This window comes from Antennarius striatus, chromosome 1, assembly GCF_040054535.1.
Source record: "Antennarius striatus isolate MH-2024 chromosome 1, ASM4005453v1, whole genome shotgun sequence".
Lineage (NCBI taxonomy): Eukaryota > Metazoa > Chordata > Actinopteri > Lophiiformes > Antennariidae > Antennarius > Antennarius striatus.
The window spans coordinates 14181203-14201797 of NC_090776.1; the positions used below are offsets into that span (position 1 = coordinate 14181203).

A 20595-nucleotide genomic window follows, 5' to 3' on the forward strand; every position below is an offset into this window, starting at 1 on the left:
CAGGGGGGCAGGCGTCAGGAGGGAGAAAAGGGTGTTTAGGGAAATCACACTATGCTTTATGACACACACTGATACACAAGCCACATTTTTACACTCACAGGTTTCGGCGCACATTCTTCATGCGGCAAACTGAAAGCTTCCACTCCTAGATTAAATCGAGGAGTGGAGGAAAAACCTTCTGAGGACAGTGGTCAGTTTCTTTTTATTAGTCTTTGTTGAGGTGTCCTTGGCCACCAATGTATGTTTTCATATGGACCCAGAGCTCTCCTCAATTGTTAATTTTGTAAAAGACTATTTTTCTGGAAGGAAAACACAATGTTGCTTTTTTTATCAGTTGGAAAAGGATGAGAGGTATTTTATGGCACAGAAGAAGAAGAAGGTTTACTTTTGCTCCTGTTCCGTGGGAGTTTCAATGATATTGATAACTCTCACGGCGAGAGTTAATAAAAAACTGTGGCTGAATCTGTATGATTACGAGCTAAAGGATAGCAGACCAGTAATTATATTGGACCACATGCATTTAACTGTTTTCCTTTGATTTATTCCTGACCTATTTGGATTTTGAAGTTTTTTAAAATCGACCTAAATCCTTTCTGACATTTTGTAGAGAACATTGTGTTGTGTGTGTGTTTGTATGTGTGTGCGTGGGTACACCTGGCCAGCCTCTATCTTTGTGTGTTTTCCATTGCACCTGTACTTGCATGATGCTCCGCAAGGAATTTATACAACAAGGTAGGTTGAGAGAGATACCAATAATAGTTTCCCATTCTTGTAAATCCACCATTATTATGTGACATAGCAAAGGATTCACTGTTGGAGACACATCAGAGAAAACAATGATGTTTTAGATGCTCTACGGTGCTCTAAATGGAATTTGGTAGGAAAATTAGATGTCAAATTAATTATAATTTATTCAGAGAGTGTTGTTTCTAAAAATGTCCCTCTCACTTTAAGGAGCTTATTTAAGGGCCCATTTCTTGGCTGGTTCTGAAAGTACATAACAAATCCTTCGTTCTGTCCCTTACTTCCTTTCATTCTATGGTAATTATCATGAGGTATGGCATTACGTTTTATTTTGCAATGTTTCTGGATTAAGGATCTCTGATTTTTTTTTCCTTTGACACTAAATGTCCTTTTGCTGTTTGTCAAAGGTTTCTTTGAGCAGCTTCTACTTCTTTGATGTGCTCTTAGTGGTAAAGATAGCTGGCAGCTACATGGCCTTCCAATCTAACTCATTGCTACTCAGTCTTACTATTCTGCTTGAAAGCAAGGCAATTAACCCCTGAAAAGATTTGAAGATAGCGCTGGCTGCTTTCTTTTAAATAAAGCATCTACATCACAATAGAGTGTGTGGACTTTATTAAATATTTTGCTGGTAATATAGGCATAAAAAGAATGTGATTTAAATTAAGAATTAAGATCGAGTATCTACAATTGGGCTGCGGGGATACAAACATTAACCATTCCTGCCACTTGACAGTCTTATCAGAGCGCTTCGTCTCCTCCTCTATCTGATGTCCAACAGGTTTTAATCACACTGAATGCTATACAATCTAAAATCGCTGCTTCATCTTTTGTCCTTTTTTATTCTTTCTTACATTTCAAGGTTCAAGGCTAACGTGGCTGTATGATACACCAGCTATTTTCAATACTCAGATAGGTTTCGAGGACACATTTTCCTTCAGTCATACAATGTCAGCATTCAAGATTCCAGACTTGATAGACGAGTAAACAAGGGAAGATAAAAAAAAACACCGTCAGCCTCGGGTAAACTTAGATTGATATCTCTGGGTTCAAGCTGTTTTTTGACTCTACAACAATTGCTTATGCTGTAATGTCATCTGGGAGAATAAAAACAATGTTGTTACAAATGGCTGATCAATTTAAGCACACCTAATGTGATGGAGAAAAAGTGAAGCTATTAACGATTTACTGTATTTTCAGAATGGATTAATAAAGCAGGCTGGCGTGTTTCATCATGTTACCATATGAAGCCGCTGACTGAGAGGTGCATCAAACGATGCCAAATGCTTGCATGATTCACCGTGTGTATCAGCATCATTTATATTGGATGATGCACAGCACTGAGAAAAACTGAAGAGGGATTGACTGAGCATGCCTGTTAGCCAAATCATCACACGCAAATGTGTCCGTGGTGGAGGATTCTGTTGGCCATGTCATGGCAGAGAAAGAGAGAGGGAGGTAGGGAGTGGGAGGGAGATGAATGTCACCCGTGCTCTCATATGTCATATTGTTAGCCATAGATATGAGGATGCCTCAAGGTTGAACGTGCAGCTGAGACATGAATAATCTATCAGAGGTTTCCTCCAACAAAATAGAGGGAAATAAGTCTGTATGGATTATTTATGCCTTAATATGCACATGGTTAATGGACAATCACCTCTGAGAGCATGATGACACAGTAGAGACTATGTTCTAGACTAAATAGTGTGTGTCTAGAATGCATGCAAAGCTGGGTGTGTGACAGGAGATTCTTGTCCAGCTGTTGGTGAATATCTTGTCCAATCTTGGTGAGTATTTTATACATTTTGTATCTTTATCATGGATTACTGAAATAGGTGAATGCTGCCTGGAAAAGTGTACTCAGGTTCATATGTTGTACGTACAAGCTTTCGGAACATTTAATCGAACTTGGCATGCTGTTTTCTTACTCGAACCTCAATTAGTCTTTGCACAAACCTAAGGACACACAAATGGCACACAGATATAAATACTTCTCGGTGCATGCAGAACAATTCATTTAACCCCCCACACCCCATGCCATTTAAATGTAGTCCACCTCAAACTGGTCTGGCCTCCGCTTTGCAAGCTCAACCTATTTCCTCTTCAGATGACTGCCTCGACAAGGGAAATGTCAGGCTCACTTTGCCAGCGCTGTTTGGCTTCTTCAAACATTTGTGAAGTGTTAAGCTCATCTCCACAGCTTAGGCGTGCAGTCTCTCAGGAATCAAGGCTGCTGACCCGCAACACGGCAAACACAGCCTGGCCAAGTGCACTGAAGCAGATCCACTCTCTCCGCTCATTTGCATCAACAAAAGATTGTATTAGTCCCAAGTTTGTGGTCATTAAAGCAGCGCTCTGTCTGTGTGGTAAAGGCCCGTGCATCACATATGGCAACTGATGGAGTGACTTAACATCTCTGAACAATAGTGTTGTTTTCTCAAATTCAGTGCAGCGCAGAGTTTATTATGACTTATTCAAATGGTGCCTCTAAAATCGTTCCTGACAGGTTTTAATCCATCTTAAAATGTGCTTTATATTTTTCACCTATTGATTGCGGCTTAAGACTTAATACCACAACAGGATGGATAGAATTAAGTGCAGCCGAGTTATAATGTGAATTTAGTCCCACTATATCACCATAAAAACGGAGTCAAGGTATAAACCATTATGGTTCAGCAGGTGGAAATTAGAGATGACAAGATGTCCCTTTCTGTTAATTTTAAAGGTATGCAGTCACCAGGACTGTGTATTTGGTTAAATAATGCTGTCTGCTACATTCATAGAGCTATACAGGCATGAACAATGCAAAAAAAACAAACCTTGGCTAATTCTTTTTAGCTTAGAATGATGCTTCTTCTCTGTATGTGTTATTCCAAAATGTGTGCTTTAGCAAATAAGCAAGTGTTGTGCAAATGTATTGCTTTGAGAAATCAAAAAAAAAAAATTGAACATCTCAAAACCAATATGCAAATTGACGGTAGATGTTGCAAGGATGTTTCCAAGCATTTTTTTTTTTTGTGCATTTTAGTCGATGATTATTCAGCGCTGGTGTGATTTAGCATTTCTGGGTTTGTCTGAACTCAACCTCGTTGAGTTTACACCCAATAATGATAGATAGATAGATAGATAGATTTCCTATATATATATATATATATATATATATATATATATATATATATATATATATATATATATATATATATATATAGGAAATCTATTTTTTTTTTTTTTTAATCCAAGTTCTGGATCTGTTTTACACAGGCATGAACACTCCCATAATCAGCCAGTATGCATCTTTCTGACAAAAGATGAAAGACCGGAACACACACTCACATTTAGGCGCGCATACACATACAACAACAAGGAGCACACAAATAAACAGTCACAAACACATGGGGAAGAAGCACAAGCCATTTGGCACAGTCGCTCTGTCTAGGGAGTGCTTCAAAGCCCACTGACATAAATTTATGATAACGGTGCTATTCCTTTGCCAAACCTCAACTGTTGTTGTTTTTCTCCCTCCCAGTCCTTATGTATGCTGTGCCATCTCCTTGATCAGAGCTTTGGAAAATGCTAGCAGGTGTCCCCCAGTGTGAGTGTGTGTGTGTGTGTGCATGCACGCGCATTAGCAAGCATTTACAGTATTTGGAATGGGGCATCCTGAGTACGCGCTTCCTTTTTGTTTTGTTTTTGTTTGGTTTTTTTTACTTTGCTTCATTAAACTTGGTACTACTTCCCTAACTCTGGGTTCAATCTCATTTTACGATTGATGTCCATGATAGTCAAATGATTATTTTACCCTCTGCCCTTTGTGTTTTACCTGGAGGCAATCTCCTTACATGAATATGACTGTCTTCTCCATTCACCCTCGTCCTTCCTCTGTCTCTCCCTGCAGATGAGGATTGTGTGAATTGTACAGAGGAGTGTCGAGTACTGGGTCATTCTGACCGCTGCTGGATGCCCCAGTTCCCCGCTGGAGGAAACCAGGCAGAGGGCATTGACTACCGCAACAATATGTTTGTGCCGGCAGGAATGGAGGCTGTGCCTGAAACAGAGACCTATGAAGCTGTCAATCCTAACTGCAAGAAGACATTCTGTACATTTGGAAAAGAGAGACGTGACCACACCATCCTCGTGGCAAATGTCAAACCTTATTTGAAGGCAAAACGTGCCCTCAGTCCACTGCTCCAAGAGGTACCCTCAGCCTCTAACAGTCCTACCAAGGGATGCTCCACCATGTCTCCTTGTTCCTCAGTCAAAAGCCCAGCTGATGGGGCTGAAGGCAAACCTCCTCCTGCCACCTGCTCTGGTCATTATGGGCCTCCCGATGGTCAGTACCTGTCCCCAAACAAACAAACCAGAGACCAAGGTGTCTATCCACCCTTGTCTCCTTCAGACCCAGTGGCCAAGGTGCTAGCAGAGGCACGCTCCAGAATCAGCCAAGAGGCAACAGGTGAAATGGAGTGTGTCCTGGAGCAGGTGGAGCCCGATGTACCCCGTGACAGAATGGACGCAGACCAGGTGGTGAGAGACATCGACAAACTTTTGCAGGACTGCAGAGAAAGTGAGGCCACTGGCACACTCAGGAAGTGACACAAAGGACTGCAACACAAAGAAGTATGCAGGTAGAGAGGAATACAACTCTATTCCAAAACCTCTCATGCCAAAACTGTCACTTTCACCAAAACAAATCAAAATGGTTAAATGGCTCCAAGGAAAGGAGCTCTTTTCATTGTATTAATTGTTTTAAAAGTAAATACACTGTATGGACGATGAAAACATTTATTATTTGGCACTAATTCTGGTGCTAAGATCCCGACCAACGAAGTGAACTGGGTGAAAAACATCTGAATTCTGCTGAATTTATAAACTCTTTTTTTTTGTGTTTGGATTCTTAAGCAAATTGCAGAGGCTTGTGTCTCTGGCACCTCACAAGCTATTATCTAAGTGCCCACCAGCTCATAAGTGTGTTGTTCATGGTCTCTTGTAAAATCCTACACATCTAAGTGTGTGTAGGTAGATTTCTGTAATGTGTGATGGCCATAGGAACTGAATGAAAAAGGACTATGGTCAGACACGGCAATCGATACAGAAGCAGAGAAACAAATTCTAATCCATTTGGGACAGTGAAATAAAAAAAGTATAGAAAACAACCGTATCTTTCTGACATAGATGGAACCATTCACAATGGGATGGATCCAGTCTGAACGTGATGAGATTGGTTAATCAGGGGTATTTTTGCAGGGCTTGATTATGGACATGGATTCAGAGATGCTTAATGCTACTGAAGGAGGATTATTAACAGTGTAACCATGTTTCACCTGTCATTTGTAGCCATGTTTGTAAGTTGTTACTGTCTCACACCTATTTAAACATTCATGTTGCCGGGCCGTTATAGCAGCACTTACCAATTTTACACATGTGCACCACACTTTGCCCATTCACACGCTGACTCACTCACATGCAACAATATTCCTACACACACGGACACTAATGCTTGCACATAACTGGCCATCTGTGTAATTGTCTTAAACATAAACATCATCAGCTTTCAGTCCCTTGTGTACAGTGAATTATCATGTGTGTGACGATGCCGTCAGGCGATCGCAAGTTGTATTAAAAAAGGGACATTTTTCCTCGACTGTGAAAAGATATCTATATGATTATATAGATTATATGTATGAATCCATGTATAGTGTCCAAATATTAACAAAATATTTATACATTTTGTACAAAAAATTGAAAAAAAGATAATGAGGTATCTCAACAAAAAAAGTGTCCTTGAGTTACGGTCGTGAGTGAGGTGATATAACTCTGCAAAGGATGCTGCCATTGTTTCGAAGACACATACCCAAAAATATAAACAAACAAAAATGTCCCTTCACATTAAAACAACACATATTATCATTGTATGTGTAAATGTATTCAATTTAGGTGTGTTTACATAAAAATGACATATTTTTATTGATTTTACTGCAATTTCTGTGCATTTGAGCCAAATTGTTATGTGTACAAAAGCTATATTGTGTATTTTATTAAATTAATATATAGTTGTGTTGCTATATACGGGCTTATATTGTATTTGGCAAAAGTTGCCTTAGTAGCTGTCGAACTCTGTGAGTTTGCTTTAGTTTGGGTAATGTTGGTGTTTTTTTTCCCCTCTCTCTCTCAACTCTGCAACGTTGCAGGCTGGCTTCAGTGCTTTTGAGATGTCACCTATTTTTACCCAGAGGTCCAACCGGATCAAATACAATAACTGATGAAAGCTTAATGAGCCAGCTGATCAGAAACACTATTCATACCAATAACAAAAAGCAACAACTACAACATAACAGTCTAAATATTTTTACTGAGCAAATTTTTACAGGGCAGCTATTTTCTTTTACAATTAGTAGTACAGTATATGTATATTTCATTTTTACTTTCTTTCCAAAAAAGAAACCTGCCATATGGAAAGTTGAGTGATTTTCTTGGTTATCATAAAACTGCCTTACTGTCTCTGCGGAGAGCTTATTGTATTTGTGGAGCTTGTGACTGCTTATAAAGCCCTGGTCCACCAGAATGTGCATTTTCTATAATGGGCCAAAAAGAAGTTCATTTTAAGCAGTCTGTATTGTTTTTGTATGTACTGCTTCTTTATACATGTTAGAATACTTTGCAGAGAAACCTGACACAGGAAAACCCTGTCTTAAGTTATTTTCAATTTGATGTCTTAGTTATTTAGGTACACGGTTTAAATAACCATGTGTCTTCACATTCAGGCTTTCTTAAAAATAATGATACAGACATTTATTTTTTAAAATTTTGGCATATTTCGGCCGCTCTCTGAAATAGAAATAAGAGGTACTTTTTCTAATTCTGACAGTGAAATGAGGAGAACAGTAGGTTGTTAGAGTAGATGTGCTCTGGAAAATATGTCCACAATCACCAAATGTATGTAAAATGCAGCCATGAGAGGGAACAGTGACTCACAGTCATTTGGCCTGTGCTGTGTTTACTTTAAGTGCATCTGAGCTGAGTGTAGATCCTGACAGATTATAACACATCATGTCTGTCAGGCATTACAGATCTATTTGGTATTTCTATTCCTGTTTCTTTTCCTTCAGATGCATGATTTTGGAAATTCTCCTGTTATTTTCCTGCTTCTTTTGCTTATTTGCTGTCTTTTTTTTTTATAATTCATTTGCTCACTTCTCTCCCCTTCAGCTGCTTGCTGTCTGGCCTCTGAGGAAAAAAGCAACTGTTAGCTTTTTCATCTGTAAAGTATTGGATTTAGTTTACCCTTGCTCTTTTCCAGGGAGATGGCAGGAGCTATTTTTAGAAAGGGGTCCGGAACATATCACAGACCAGGAAAATATTTATGGTTATCTTTAAATGTCTCTTTTTTTTTTTTGTTGTCCTTCTCAAATATTTGAATTAATCAAGCAAGCCTTACAGTCATATCATGCAGGCAACACAATGAAGTTAAAATGTGCTGTTTTGGAGTGCAATCTGCAACTGTGATCCAAGCAAAAAGAAAGTAAAAAAAAAAGTTTTGCACATTAACACCCATGCACTTGAGCAGCACACTTGACTTATGACTTATGGTGCTTGCATGTGCTCCCGCATGGCGGTTATGCCTTGCCAGGTCCGGGTCCATCTCTCTGTCTTTGGCATCTTTTCTGGGTTGGTGTAGGGAAATCTTGATAGACTTCAGGTCCTGTGTGATGCTGTCCAGCATCACACAGATGGGGTCTGTCACAGGGCCGTTTCCTGCCAAGGCATTTTGGGTTGATTCCCATGATATCCTTAGCTGGATATCCTGCATCCTTGCGCACAAGGTGTCTAAACCACCTCAACCTTCTTTGGCCATTTAGTGTTGAGGCTGGGCATTGTTTTGCTCGGGCTCTGATCCTCTCAATGCTGATGAAATCAGACCACCTGACACCAAGTATTCGTCTCTTGCACTGCATATCGAAGACATCAATATGTTTTCTATCATGATCCGTCATTTTCCAGGTCCCACTTCCATGTAGACGAACAGCCACTGCCAGAGTGTAGTACATCTTCATTTTAGTGGCAAATGAGGTGTTAGGGTTAGGGTTATCGATCTATCAGCCGCTATAGACAAGCCTAGGTAGGTAAAGTTCTTCATATTCCACTGGTTCACCATCAACCTGGATGGGAGGAGGTATGGCATTGTCGGGTGAAATAAGCATTAGCTTGGTCTTTAGCCAGCTAATCTTCATTCCTACTGTCATGCTTCTGTATTCAGGGTGTTCAGGATTTGGTTCAGTTTCTCTTGGCTGGATGCAAATAGTGCGATATCATCTGCATAAACTAGATCTGTTAGATTACAGGAGACAAGGTTGACTCCTATATCATTGCCATGGATGTCAGTTTGTTCATCAGGTGGTTGATTACACAATTTAACAGGTCCACGCAACCTTGACGTACATCTGAGGCAATACTTAACCAATCACTTGTGTCATCCTTGATCCTGACACAGCTCTGGCTGTCATCATACAGAAGTTTGAAGAGTCTTGTACGTTTTGTTGGGGCCCCAGAGCACTGTAAAGTAACCACAAAGCATTCCTGTCAATGCTGTCGAAGGTAGCTTTGAAGTCAATGTTTGCTGTTTGTTGGAATTCTTCAGCCTTTTCAATGAAGTGCCTCAATGCTGATATTTGGTCAATGGTGGATTGACCAGGTACAAACCCTGCTTGCTATTTTCTTCTTTCGGATCTTACAGCAAGGGCAGATCTTTGTAACAGGATGGTGGCAAATAGATTTACAGGAATTGACAGAAATGTGATACCACAATGATTGGTGCAGAGCAAGAGGTCCCATATGTACTTCCAGAATGGGAGGATGATTCTGCACTGCCAGTCATTGGGAAGTATTTCAAGAACCCAGACTGAGTAGATGATGACTTAGCCACTCAATCATTTAGCCACCTCCCAAGAAACATTTTCACCATTTTATTGATGGACTGCATAGTAGGAAAAATTCTCCTCCCCGGCAGTCTGCTGTTGTCCAGCAGGCTCTCCATGCTTGCAGCATCTCAGCTGTTCTGCTGCAGATCCCTGCTGCTCTGCCAGTTCAGTCGTTTTAATGCTATTCTTCATTGGTTGTTACTGGCGCTTTGTTTAACTGACAGGATTGAGTAGAATCGGAGTGATGTTGAAGATCAGGGTTATCTGCAACTGTGGTTTGTTTAGCAGGGAATTTAAGTGGTCCTTCCACCGGTCTAGGACCTCATTTTCCCAGTAAGACATTTGCCATGCTCATCTTTGACCATAATCAGATAGTTAGGGGTTGTTCCAGCAGTTGACTGTGAATAATTATTCCCTGAATAATGTGGCAAAATCTTTTTTCTGTGAGGCATGCTCCATGCACTGTACTTTTTCTTCCCAGTGGGATTCTTGGTCTTGTTTAGTACCTTTTTCCTCTGTTTGTCGAGTGGACAATATTCAGCCATATTATTTGCAAGTCTGGAACTACGACAATTTTCAATGATTCCAAGTTTGTTGGGTGTGATCCAAAACAGAACTTGATAGAAATTCCCGCTGCATATGTGCTTCTAATGAGTGGGTCTCTCAGCAGACGAGAGTTTATAGCAACATTTTGTTTTGGTTGGTCTTGCACTTTTAGCTTGAGTCTGGTGGTGGCAATTACAATACGGTGATCAGCATTTCCTTATTCAGCGCCATGGTACGTGTGACAGGAGGAGACACTAGACCGCCATTTACTACTGACTAGGATGTGGTCAATCATCTTTTGGTAATCCCATCGTTACTATACCAGGTATACTGCTATATCAGTTTACGCTGAAATTGTGTTGGCGTGATGCATCGGTTATTTGTAGCACAGAACTGGAGGAGCCTCTGTCATTAGTCTTGGAATCTGGAGATACAGGATTCCTGGCCATGCACTGCGTGTGAGGAGGTCACTGGCTATGGTAGCGTTCAGGTCTCCAAGTACCATGGTGATATCATGTTGGCTGATGCTGGATATGACTCTGCACTGCTTGTATAGGTCGGGGCATAGCAGGCTATGACAGTGACTTATCCAAGTTCGTGTGTGAGGCAGGCTGTCAGTATTCTATATGACACAGGTGTCCAGCTCACAAGAGTTCTGTATGATTTCTTGTCAAGGGCGATAGCCCCACCCTCTTCACAGCGGTCATGTCAAGACCGTAGGATATGGTACTGGCCGGGAATGCTTTCACCCACAGCCACCCAGCGCACCTCTGGAAGGCTAGCTATGTTGACAGAGTATTAGGCCAGCTTTTTTCCCAGGAGAGGTATAGCACCAGGAGTGTTTAGGGTCAGGACATTCTAGGTTACGAGTCTCGTTGATGCTTTCTGTAGATCAGTCGGTTGTCCATTTCCATACAAGGGTCATCTCAGGTTAGATCTGTCCGTTATCTGATTAGGTATAGCGTTCATAGCAAGGTTTGTTTTCCAGGAATAGGGAGTTGGTCTGTTGCCTAGCCTTCATCTTTGTAGTGGTAGAAGGGACTGACTCTTTACAGGGATGCGTTGGGGTGTTGGTGAGGGACCTTCATCCGCTGGGACCCTTGGGTGTCATTGAGGGATCTTCTTCCGGTAACTATTTGACCCATAACAGGGAACCATTAGCAATGGCGCCTTATCTTGTGCTGACATTCCGTTCCCGTTCCACCATCCAGATGCCAGCAGCGATGTTCAGAGGGTTGATGAGCATCAAACTGCTTTCATTTAAACACATTGCACCTTCACAGCAAAGGGAATGTTTAAAAATGTTTGAAAAATGGGGCACAAATACTTTCTTTCATGATGTATTTTCATTTTATATCTTCATGCTGGATCAAAAATATTCACTATTTGATACACTTTGAACCCCACATCAATTCACAAAAGAATCTTTTTATTTAATGTATGCTGCTTTTGTACCAGCTCTCATTCTTCATTGCTGGGTCTATCTGTAATTTGGGCATTAATTAAAACAAAGTGCGAAGGCTTGTTTTTTTGTTTTGTTTTTGCAATTAGTTTTTCCACCGCAAAGAGTCACCATAACAGATCAGGCACACTTAAAGCACTGTCCCCTCTAATGGTGTTCCCCTGCCCTGGCCACTGTCTGCTGCTCTCAACCTGGCAGGAAATGAGCTGGGTCCTGTGGAATAAACGCACTCTTTAAAGCCATGCCCCCTCTCTCAGGCTATTTGCTGTCTAATAGAGCAGAGTTTGCTGCTGAGGTCAACTCATAGTTGGAGACTGAACATAATGTAAGGCCTGTCATTGTCTTATTACACAGTTTTAGAATTATGCACTAATGACAGGTGCATTACTTAAATTTTAATTCAGTTATTTTTGTCCATTTTACCAGGCGATTAGAGCAGGGCCTTGTGGGATCTGGCTTAGCCTCTGACTTACACCGATGCCAGTAAACACACAAACAAACAACATGCCATTTTTTTCAGTTAAAACAAGCACCCAGTATATGTCAGCATCATTTCCTCACCACCGATCCCAAACTTATAGCATAGGGCTCCACACTACAATAGGCAACTGGTGCAAAGGCCAGAGACATTCATTTGTCTGGATTATTTCAACTTCTATTGTCTAAAGGCTGTGTTCATTGTGATCTATCTGAAAAAAAGATGAAAAGATCAAATAAAAAGCAATTACTAATAATGCTTGCTCTTGTCTTGTTGGTTAGTTGTGGGTGTGGTTTAATTTCCCAAAGGATTACCTCAACCTTGTGATGTTTTTGCTCCTTATCTCTGTCGACACCATCTCTTCACCTGGTCACATGTTCTATAGGCACGAGGGTTTGTATCCCCAGATGACACAAATCATTTTTGAGACACTCTAAAGGCAGTCAGAACATGGTCAGTAAAAAAAACAAAAGAAAGCAAACAATAATTTAGCAATCCGCTTAAAAATTAGACTCTTGGCATCCACGGTCCTATGCAGTGTTTTTTCATCTGTGGGTTCCTGTGAATTAAGTGTCAATCCAAGAAAATTGAGAGGTGACATATTGACCTCTCAAATAGATAAGAAATAGAGTATACTGTACAATATGTGCCAGCACACCAAATGACTTTTGCAAATTATCCACATCATCCGGTAACTGGGGACAGAAACCCCATTTGAGCTGCACTTATACACAAAGTAGGAACCCAAGTAAAGAACTTAGATCACTGAGATGAGATCAAAATAATAATAAGTAAAGCAAAAGGCATGCAGGCAGATGATCTATACCGTGCAGGTAGATGACTGAACTCAGACTGATTTGATGGAGCTCGGGCGAGGATGAATGGATTTGAGGAGATGGGTTTTGGGAACAGGTTCAAGAGAAGTTCACAGTCGCACATGTTACCAGGATGTAGAATGGATAATCTGACGGATACCAGATGAGGAACTGGCGGGTTTGTGCAGTGGAGAACAGGTGGAGTTGTTGAGATGATTGAAAACAGGTGAGTTTGGATTGAGCTGGAGGAAAGTGGGACACAATGGGCACATTCCCCACAGCTGATTCCATATGGGGAGAGGAGACAGGAGCAAAAGGGAAGACGGGAAACAGAAGAATCAAGATGGAGAAAGGGGGGCTGGTATCTTTTAGTTTGGTTATTTACTTTCACAACTCCATTTTACTTTATAACATAAATAAAAAACAAACATTTTTTCAACTGTGTCCTCAATCTGACATGAAACCTTGATATGGGCAAATGATTGATTATTTTCATTACATAAAATCATATTTTAGACACAAAAAATACTGATTTTGCTGTTTTTTCAATCTTCAGAGGTAAATAAATCGTGCTCTCATGCCAAATAGGTGAAATTATGTGTACCCATCAACAGCAGCATGCGATAAAAAAGAAAAAAAAGGACATTGTATGCTTTTCATATGCTCAGTCAAATTTGGTTTGTTTGTTTTGTAATTAATGACTATGAGCATTGGATTATCAGAGTTGGACGTAGACTGGAAGCAGCAGATGGGACTTCCCTTACGGTGCTCGATTCCCAAAGAGGAATAGTATACAAACTTTTTCGAGCTGATGGCTGCTTGAAGTATTAGTGCTTGTGAATGAGTTTTTAATGTCCTTTTTAGTGTTTTGTAACACTAAATGACAAACCATAGAACCTAATGATTTTATGCTGTTGTGGCTCCATGTATCAATCAGAATGCTGCTGTATAAGAAATTAAATTCACTCTTTTTTTTTTTCTTTTTTTTCCCCAGCCAGCAGTCCCAAGTTCTTCTTTGGAATCTCCTGCTAATGCCTATTTTCTCAGTGCTTTGGGGTGTTTAAATATTGAAATTCCCAGTCTGAAGAGTCTGTCATTGTCTTATGATTTTACAAACTAATTAATTTTAATGTTTTAATGTTTAATGTCATTTTTTTTTAACGATAAACGGACCTCATCCTAGATATGAAGGAAAAGGCATTCAGCACCTCTTCCTTCTTATTAGATCCTTTGGATCCATTCAAAATCCTGTTACTGTACCCCACTGCTAAAACTGTCAGTTCTCTGCTCAACTCCTACTTACTCCCCTACTTACTCGGAATGAAGCAAGCTCTATGTTAAGTATGCAACCACCAGACGCCGGTTAGAAAGCAGTACAATAATGGCTGCAGACAGCCTCCTTGAAGGGGCCAGCTCACATCAGCGACGGAAAACGCTAGATGAAAAGGTCAATAAGCAACATGAGAAACTTAATATGACGTAGACATATGAATTGCATCTCATGGATTAGTGCCCCTGGCAAAGTGCAGAATTGACTAATGCAGCTAAAATCAATTCAGAAATATGTAATATTTGGATTTTTGGTCACTGAAAAGTTAAGAAACCATTTTATTAAATGTCATCCGGACTTGTAAAAAAAATTCTATCACCTATTTTGTTTCCCCATCACTGGTAAATGTTTGACTTTTCTTCATTTAAGTAAGACTAGATGTACCATTTCTTTTTTTTTTTTTAGGTTACCCTCTCGGATGATGAATAAAATCATACTTGTTTCATTTTGTTTTAGAAGGCAATGTCAACAGGTCATTTTCCTTCAACATGTAACAATTTCATCAATAAAATGGGAGAAAAGAAAAAAAAATCTCCAATTTCCTTGGAAATATGTAAAACAGACATATATCTTCTCCTTTCGGCTTTTCTCTTCAGGGGTCGCCACAGCGAATCCTTTGCCTCCATCTAACCTTGTCTTCTGCAGCCTCTTCTCTCACACTAACTACCTTTATGTCCTCTTTCACTACATCCATAAGCATCCTCTTTGGACTTCCTCTAGGCCTCCTGCCTTGCAGTTGAAAATTCAGCATCCTTCTACCAATATGTTCACTATCTCTCCTCTGTACATGTCCAAACCATCTCAGTCTGGCCCCTCTGACTTTATCTCCAAAACCTCTAACATGTGCTATCCCTCTGATGTACTCATTCCTGATCCTATCCATTCTGGTCACTCCCAAACAGAACCTCAGCATCTCCATCTCTGCTACCTCCAGCTCTGTCTCCTGTCTTTTCCTGAGTGTCACTGTCTCTAGACCAAACAACATCGCTGGTCTCACCTGAAACTCGTCTATCACAAATCACACTTGACACTTTTCTTCACCCGTTCCATCCTGCGTGGACATGCTTCACCTCTTCTTCACACTCTCCATTGCTCTGGGCAGTTGACCCTCAGTACTTAAAATCCTCCACCTTCTTGATCTCTTCTCCCTGTAACCTCACTCTTCCATTTGAGTCCCTCTCATTCACACACATGTACTCTGTCTTACTGTGGCTAACCTTCATTCCTCTCCTTTCCAGGACAAACATCCACCTCTCTAGCTTCTCCTCCCCCTATTCCCTGCTCTCACTGCAGATCACAATGTCATCTGCAAACATCATAGTCCATGGAGATTCCTGTCTAACCTCGTCTGTCAGCCTGTCCATCACCATAGTGAACAAGAAGGGGCTCAGAGCTGATCCCTGATGCAGTCCCACCTCCACCTTGAACTACGCTGTCACACCTACAGCACACCTCCACTGTCTCACAGTCCTCATACATGTTCTGCACCGCTCTAACATACTTCTCTGCCACTCCAGACTTCTTCATACAATACCACAGTTCCTCTCTGTATACACTCCTGTACCTCCTCATTCCACCACCAAGTCTCCTTATTTACTTTCCTTCCAGATGATACACCAAGTACTCTCCTACTTGTCTCCCTGATCACAGCTGTAGTTGTCCAGTCATCTGGAAGCACCTCCTGACCACCCAAAGCCTGTATTAACACCTTCCTAAAAGTCATACAATACGCTTCCTTTTCCAGCTTCCACCAATTTGCTCTGTCTTTGCCCTCTTCATCTTCCTCACCACCAGAGTCATCGTACACACCACCATCCTATGCTGTTTGGCTACACTTTCACCTACCACCACTTTGAAGTCACTGATCTCCTTCAGATTACACCATCTACACAAGATGTAGTCTACCTGTGTGCTCCTACCTCCACTCTTATACGTTGAAATAGAAATATCATAATATCACTCTATGTTGCTGCCTTTTCTGGAAGAAAGTATTTACTACCTGTATAGCCGTTTCCATCCTTTTTGCAAAGTCAACTTCCATCTGTCCTTATGGGCAGATGGTGGTTCCTCTCCTGGATACCAAACCTGCCCATCACATCCTCATCACCTCTGTTTCCTTCACCAACATGTCAATTGAAGTCTGCACCAATGACAACTCTCTCACTTGTAGGTATGCTCTGCATCACTTCATCGAAGTCCAGCAGATTTTCTTCTTCTCCTCCAGTTCTCATCTTACCTGTGGAGCATACCCACTAACAACATTGAACATCACACCAATTTCTAGCTTCAGACTCATCACTCTATCTGACACAATTTTTACCTCCAGGATATTCCTAACAAACTCCTTCAAGATAACTCCTACCCAATTCCTCTTCCTATCTACACCATGATAGAATAACTTGAACCCTGCTCCTAAACTTCTAACCTTGCTAACTTTCCATCTTATCTCTTGGGCACACAGTACGTCTACTTTCCTCCTCTGCATCATGTCAACCAACTATCTACCTTTTCCTGTCATAGTTCCAACATTCAAAGTCCTTACTCTCAGTCCTATACTCTTGGCATTCCTCTTCTCTATCTTCCTACGAACACACTTTCCTCCTCTCCTTCTTCAACCAACAGTAGTCCAGTTTCCACTGGCAACCTGTAGGTGAATAGCACCAATGGTGGTTGTTGTTAACCCGGGCCTCGATCGAGCTGGTATGGAAGTCATAGATTTCATTTGCATGTTTGATTTGGAAAAAGTTTTACGTCGGATACCCTTCCTTACACAACCCTCTGTATTTTTCCGGGATTGGGACCGGCACAATAAAACACTGGCTTGTGCCCTCATGCGGATACATTGAAACAGATATCTATGATTGCTTAGAATTTATTATGTATGGACATAAGAATTTTTCTATGTTTATCAAGTTTAATATAGCTGGATGAATTGTTAAAACAGTGATTGTATTGTTAGAAGCTGATGACTTGTCCAGAGGCCATCACAGCAAAGATGTATTAGATGAAAGACAAGATAGATACTGATGACTGGCTGTACAATAACAACAGGATGTGATATGGGACAGAATGTCACAAGGGAACAGGAAGTGTCAATATTACAGTAACAGAATATAACCATGGGGATGAACGTTTTACTACCGAGGGCTGTTCTCCTTTGAGTTGAGCTGCAACATTGATCTGCAGCTCTAATATCAATTAGCTGTGCCATCATCAAGTGAACTTTGCCACAATGTCATTTCGACAGTATTCTTTCTTGAAAACCCGCACCCGTTTTGTCCAGTCTATATTTAGATGTTCTCTGGCCTTTGTAAGTGATCTATGTAGAATCACGTTTGGGTCTTGAGCTAAAAGCAAAGTTAGAAAACTTCAAAAGGTACAATGTGTGCTTGGAGATATGAAAAATACTGTATATCATATACAGTGTTGAATTTGACGTCTTTAAATATTGCACAAGAAGTGTAAACACATAAAAAAAAGATATTACCACACCCATCAATTACTTTTACTCTACTTCATGGTGTAGAAAATAAATTAGCAGGAGTAGATCACTAAAGTACAGTCGTAATTATCTTAAGAGTTTATGTTCTTAATAAAAACAGAAAAAAATTTTCTTTGTGAGCATTTCTTTGAGGGTAAATGTAGATATTTTCTGTTGTTAGCAATTGTAGTGTAATTGTGCAGCTCTGTTTGAGAACAGCTCCATGAAGAATGTCAGGGTTCACTTTAATCCAGTGGTTCTTAACCTGGGTTCGATTGAAGCCTAGGGGTTCGGCGGAGACAGAGGTAAAAGACAAAACACCCAACACGATGTTTTGTCTGAACATAATGTGATTTTGTCTTGACACTGATTCTTGTATGTTCGGCAAAAACATACACGAATCCGACACATCGTGTCGGGTGTTTTTGCCAAACATACACGAATCAGTGTGTACGTTTGACACATCGTGTCAATTCGTAATGACACGCCCCCCTCAGCCATCACTGGCTGCAGGTGATCATGCTACATCGATTAGCCTACCTGTGCTACATTGTCAGTAGTTGATTTATGCCTGGCATGATGGCACGTTATCTGATTGCTTTCTTAATATTTTAATTCATTGTAACTATGTTGAGCAAAAAAAGAAAGTGGTCGGACAAATATGTGAAACGTGAATTTACATGTACTGTATAACGGAACGTGATGGGAGTCAGCGTTCTGCATGATTTGCAATGTTAGGTTGAGCAACTCTAGTCTCGCACTGGCAAAAATTGTCACGGTTCGGCGTGGCAGTGCTGGTGTGTGGCAGGGAGAGGGGCCAGGCCTGTGGGTGGAGCCACAGCTCCACACCTGTGTGTACTCTTCACACCTAAAGTTCATTAGACTAATTACCATGAAGTCAGGTGCTGTCTAAACTCTCTGCTTGTTCAATTCTCAAGTTTGGTTTGTCCTGATGTTCTGATTCTTGCCTGTATGAAGAACTTTTGAGTTTGGATTAAATTATGGAGAAAAGAATTGCCTTTGGTGTCCTGCAACCACAACCTGACCTTCTTGACAGAACGAAACAGCAAACTCTGCACCCAGCAGACACCAACCTTCTTGCTGCCCTGACCACAGCAAATCCTGGAACCCAGAACAGGCTGCCAAGTGGAGACAGCGGGGAAGAGAAACCTGGGCATGGCTGGCAGCTTACGCTGGAATTCCAGCTCCACCTTTTTTGCCAGACCCGGAACCTGGTCCAGTGGCCGCTCCGGTCCCCGCCCCCGGACGCCATCCTGCTCCTGTGTTTGCATCCCGAACCCAGTCTGTTCCAGTCTCCACGTCTAGACCCCAGCCTGTTCTGGTCCCTGGCCTGAACGCCAGCTTGCTCCTGTGCCAGCATACCAAACCCAGTCTGTTCCGGTCTCCACGCCCGGACGCCAGCTTGCTCTCGTACCGGCACCTGAGCCCGAGTCTGTTCGGGCACCTGAGCCCGAGTCTGTTCGGGCACCTGAGCCCGAGTCTGCTCCTGTTCCTGCACGCCAGTCCGAGTCTGCTCCTGTTCCTGCACGCCAGTCCGAGTCCGCTCCTGTTCCTGCACCCCAGTACGAGTCCGCTCCTGTTCCTGCACGCCAGTCTGAATCCGCTCCTGTTCCTGCACGCCAGTCCGAGTCCGCTCCTGTTCCTGCACCCCAGTACGAGTCCGCTCCTGTTCCTGCACGCCAGTCTGAATCCGCTCCTGTTCCTGCACGCCAGTCTGAATCCGCTCCTGTTCCTGCACCCCAGTCCGAGTCCGCTCCTGTTCCTGCACCCCAGTCCGAGTCCGCTCCTTTTCCTGCACCCCAGTTCGAGTTCGCTCCTGTTCCTGCACGCCAGTCCGAATACGCTCCTGTTCCTGCACGCCAGTTCCAGTCTGCTCCTGTTTGTGCACGCCAGTCCGAATCCGCTCCTGTTCCTGCACCCCAGTCCGAGTCCGCTCCTGTTCCTGCACCCCAGTCCGAGTCCGCTCCTGTTCCTGCACCAAGTCCGAGTCTGCTCCTGTTCCTGCACCCCAGTCCGAGTCCGCTCCTGTTCCTGCACCCCAGTCTGAGTCCGCTTCGGATCGTGTTCCTGACCCTCCCTGGGACCGTTTTCGGGGGCCGTCCCTTGAGGGGGGGGGGGGTACTGTCACGGTTCGGCGTGGCAGTGCTGGTGTTTGGCAGGGAGAGGGGCCAGGGTTGTGGGTGCTCTTCATACCTGAAGTTCATTAGACTAATTACATTGAGGCTTTTTAAGTCAGGTGCTGTCTAAACTCTCTGCTGGTTCATTTCTCAAGTTTGGTTTGTCCTTATGTTCTGATTCTTGCCTGTCTGAAGAATTTTTGAGTTTGGATTAAATTATGGAGAAAAGAATTGCCTTTGGTGTCCTGCATTTGGGTCCACACCCTGACTTTCTTGACAAAAATAAAGGAACACTTCGTGGAAAAAAAGCTGCGTGGAAAAAAAACAGAAACAGACTTTGCTGTGAAAATGACATAATAGTATTTGCCAAGGTGAAGCCACACATTTCTGAACTGGTCTCTCAATAACAACAGCAGAAGTCACACTGATTTGCAGGTAGGGCATTTCATGAGTTCATGCACTGTCTTGGTTTTGTTCTTTGAAAAAGGTGACATTAATTCACAATTCATTAAATACACCAGTAAAACATATACAGTATTTTCTGCACCTAAAAGCCTTTAATTTTCTCAATTTCTTATAATCCAATGTGCCTTATAAATGAAAAAAGTTTTAAAATAGACCATTCATTGAAGATGAGTTCTCAGATGTGTTTTATAATCCAGTGCACTTTATAGTCCAGTGTGCTT

At 41.8% G+C, this 20595-nt stretch overlaps 1 protein-coding gene across 2 annotated transcripts in view; it reads left to right on the forward strand.

Moving 5' to 3' along the window:
* pcdh17 (protocadherin 17) overlaps positions 1–6748 on the forward strand; it is a 58666-nt gene extending 51918 nt beyond the window's left edge. For both annotated transcript variants that reach the window (XM_068317327.1, XM_068317335.1), the window contains exon 5: positions 4640–6748. In XM_068317327.1, the coding sequence (XP_068173428.1) occupies positions 4640–5337 (698 nt within the window). In that variant the 3' untranslated portion in view covers positions 5338–6748. The remainder of the gene's footprint in view (positions 1–4639) is intronic.
* Positions 6749–20595: the final 13847 nt, after the last annotated feature.